The sequence below is a fragment of the Protobothrops mucrosquamatus genome, unplaced genomic scaffold, assembly GCF_001527695.2.
Source record: "Protobothrops mucrosquamatus isolate PMUCROS unplaced genomic scaffold, P.Mucros_1.0 scaffold394, whole genome shotgun sequence".
Taxonomy (NCBI): Eukaryota; Metazoa; Chordata; class Lepidosauria; order Squamata; family Viperidae; genus Protobothrops; species Protobothrops mucrosquamatus.
Window position 1 is genome coordinate 447,220 of NW_015386725.1, and position 3,954 is coordinate 451,173.

The 3,954-nt window shown below is 34.1% G+C and overlaps 1 protein-coding gene across 1 annotated transcript in view; it reads right to left on the bottom strand.

Moving 5' to 3' along the window:
- LOC107287500 (SH3 and multiple ankyrin repeat domains protein 3-like) overlaps window positions 1-3,954 on the bottom strand; it is a 41,371-nt gene that overhangs the window by 35,642 nt on the left and 1,775 nt on the right. The window contains exon 2 of the mRNA XM_029284151.1: window positions 1,203-1,406. Coding sequence (XP_029139984.1) covers window positions 1,203-1,406 — 204 coding nt within the window. The remainder of the gene's footprint in view (window positions 1-1,202; window positions 1,407-3,954) is intronic.

The window sequence follows — 3,954 nt, forward strand, 5'->3', positions numbered from 1 at the left end:
TCTCTGCTGGCTTCACCAGAAGGTCAATGGGGAAGCCTGAAGAGATAGTTGCAAGATGCTGCCTGCCAACAGGAATGCCTCTTGTTCTTGAGGACTGGCTGAAAGAGCTGCATTCTGAAGGGAGATGAACTCCTTCAGTGGGGTACAGAAACTGAGATGAAATCCTGAAGATTTCAGATCCATTTCTGCATCCCACCAAAGGAGTGTACAGAAGGGAGCTGAACTTTTACGGCAGACAGCTCTTTCAGCCAGTTCACAGAGATAAGTGGGAGCCAAAATCCAAGCAAAGAATGGACAATAAGTGCAGTAAGCTAAGGAGTGCCAGAGGCCTCAGGCAATGGGGGAAGTCAGTATAGGCCACACATGAGTATCTCTTTGCTCAAAGGCTGAAAATTCTGCTTCAATTTCAGCAGAGATAATTTTCAGCTCCTGAGCAGAATCTTTCAGGGTGGCTCCCAACCCTGTGAGGCACCCCTCACTCCTTACCTGGGACTCCATCTGCTTAACAACCTACCAGGACTGCTGGGATTAAGCAAAGCAATCATATGGGCAGTCATGTGACATCTCCCTTAAAACAACCACTTCACTCAATGAGCAAGATCCTGGTTCCAATTATGGTCATAAGTTGAGGACTACCCATATTCCCTTTGAACCAAGGGGTTAATAATCATACAGCACTGAAAATAACTACAATATGAGCATTAAACTTGTAACTGTGATCTCAGTGATTTCCTACCTGTAGTCTGTGAGGAAGATGGGAGGTTTTCAAATATGATAAATAATTAAAATAAAAATATTTTTGAGGTTTATCAGGAAGAAGAAATTTAATGGAATGAAATGTTAGTGAAACCCAGAACTGGGATTAGATTAAAATGGTTGTTCTCGTCCTTATTTACAATTTTTATTTATTATCCCTTTCAGCAAGGTTTCCACAGTGGCAGGATATTTTGCCCAATGTTCCCCAACACCTAAACCAGCCCTTACAGGGTGTATGTAGCTGCCAATCACCTAAGCATCAGTTTTGATGCCTTTTTTTTCATAGTCATTTTTACTCTGCTGCTGCAATTTTAGATTTCATCACCTCATAAAGACATTGTACCCTATAAACTGTAAACTGCTTCTTTGTCTGTAGCCACTAGATTGCTAAAATTATGACTGCTCGTTAGTATCTAAACTTGAAATAAAGTTGTTTTTTTAAATACCTCTAAGGATGGAACACCCTTGTTGGCATTTTGTGGATATTCCATAAGAAGACGTTCTTCGTCCAAAAATTTCCCTTCTCTCCCATTGTTTGCTGGCTGGAATAGGCCATAATTGAGAACATCTTTCAAACTTTGATTCAATGTACAAAGAATTCGTTGTTTTGCAACCCATACTGAAGCCTCAGGATTAAATCGAATACACTTCTGTAAAGAAAAAAACACACACATGACAATTTCTATAGATATCAGCAATTTTATATCAGATAAACAGTTAATTTTACTATTTAATGCAAATACTATTATGTACAAAAATATAATTTTGCTTATCTCCAATTTATACTATTAATTCAACTAGATTAGAGAGACAAAGAAGTGTAATGGCATATTAATCTTTGCTGAAGAACTCTGAATTTAAATACATCACAAACCTTATCAGATATTATAAAAGAAGAGTAGCTATTTATCTGATACCATCCTATGCATATCAACAGAAATAAATGCACCTGAATTCAGTTGGACATAGCATCAGGAAGGGGAAAATAAAATTAAAATCTAAACCTTGTTCAATAAACCTAGTTAATTTGAATCAAGGTTTACTCCAGAGTCAAATAAAATTCTGGATCCTTGGAAAAATGACTTCAAATCCCAGATGAATTTGTGTGCTACTACACAAAAGATATGGTGGATTGAAGTTACTTCTGTTATCAAAAGCCAAAAAGGATCCAACAATTTGGGATTTCAATACCAAAAGAGGTCAAACGTTTCCATCTTATGTTAATCCCAAAATCTAATTGGTTCATATTTCTAAATAGGTATCCTTTAAAATTTAGCTTAGGGAATAGAGCAGAACACTGTAATTTTTTTTTTTTTAAAAAAGCTATGTAAATTATTATTCTTGATTGAAGAACCATGACAGGAAAATTATGTGACTATTACATTCCCAGTATGCTCACTGCTCAGTGCATGCTGAATTTTAATATACTGCTTAGAAAACATACCTTCTTTTTAAAGATTAAGTACACCTCGTTGAGCAATACTTGATGTATAATGGGAAACAATCAGATATAAAACCAGAGTAGATCAAATGAATTTGGTACCGACTAAACATATTTAAATTGGGGCAAATATGTCTACCAAGTAATTTTAATGACCTATATCAGCAAATTGCTTGCTTATATACAGTATTAACCAATAGGCAAGTTAACAAGCATTTTTTCACAAAATACATCAAGCCAAAAACAAAATAAATGACAGTTAGTGTTAGTGTTACAGGCAGACACATACAGTATATTATGTTTGGGGGGGGGAGGCTAACTGCATAAGTGTTCCCAAATTTCTATTTAGAAGATTCTATGACCGTGGAAAGCTAGCTAATTATTTACAAAGCTAAAATTGAAACATTACTAATAAAGATTTGACAAGAATGCATACAGATGAATAATCCTAAAAGTATTATTATTTATTTAGGATATGATGAGAACATGACATAAAAGAAGTAAACATATACCAGATGCACACCTCTTGGGCCTCATGGCCATGATAAACAGATGTGTATAAAATTAAATCCTAAAGTAATGTTATGTTTACCAAATACTAATCAGTGAGATGATGATTAATACATTGCATCAATCAACCATTTCAGAATATTGTAAAGCCACAGCATTTAAAGCTGTCATAAACAGAATACAGTACATCAAGCATTTATATCATGAGGTTTGGTAGAATGACACAAAGACTAAAGCAGCAGTTTTCTGAGAATGCAAAATTTCCACAGGTATATCACATCTGTGGAATCAGGATCCCAGCTACCATGACATCACCAGTGATGACCTGCCTCCATTTATCATCCCGTGTCCCAACAATACAAGTCTCATCTATGAGGTACAGTAGAGGCTATGAGTTGAAAACTTGGTCTAAAGTATTAAGCAGAAGTTAACCTGGATTTATAAAAAAACAAATAATAAAGTCTGGGTCAAGTAAAGATTTCTTTATTATTAAGAAAATATTTCATGGAATTTTATGTTAGAAATTCATCAACAGATTTGAGGGATTAGATTTTTTTTAAACAAAAATGTAATATACAGTACAGAGGATTATATATTTATTTATTCGGTAAAACCTATATTAAACCTTTCAAAGACTAACCAGGAGATATCCCTAAAAGCAAAATAAAGAAATATATGACTGGATCCACAGGAAGTACAAACTAAAATTCTGTCAGAGGAAGGAAAATTGTTTACATAATCTTATATCATAAAGCATGAAATTTCTACAGAGGGTTCAGAAAACAGATTATGAATGGTTTGAACTGCCATTTCAAATAATTTCAATGAACTCTATGTAATAGGAAAGTGACAACTAAAAAACTTTGGATTACAAAATTATTTTCATCAGTGTATATTTTAGAGGACCCTGATTCATTTTTAGACAGATACATTATTTAATAAATAACCTTATCCAAGATAATGCTCTTAGCTACAAATTGGAAGTATTTGTTTTCTATGCAAAATAAACATATAGGTTTGCAAGCCATGTGGAGGATAAAATTATGTCAATTAGCATTCATGGAAGATGTTCCAGTATCAGTGAACATGCCAATAAAGAAGGGTGAAATTATTTTGAGCATTTTATATACTAACATTCAAAAGGAGAATTTTAAAAAAAGAACTATGCAAATTGTTTGTCTTGCTTGAAGAACAACTGTGACAGGAAAATTATGTGGCTATTAAATTCCCATTGTGCTCACTGCTCA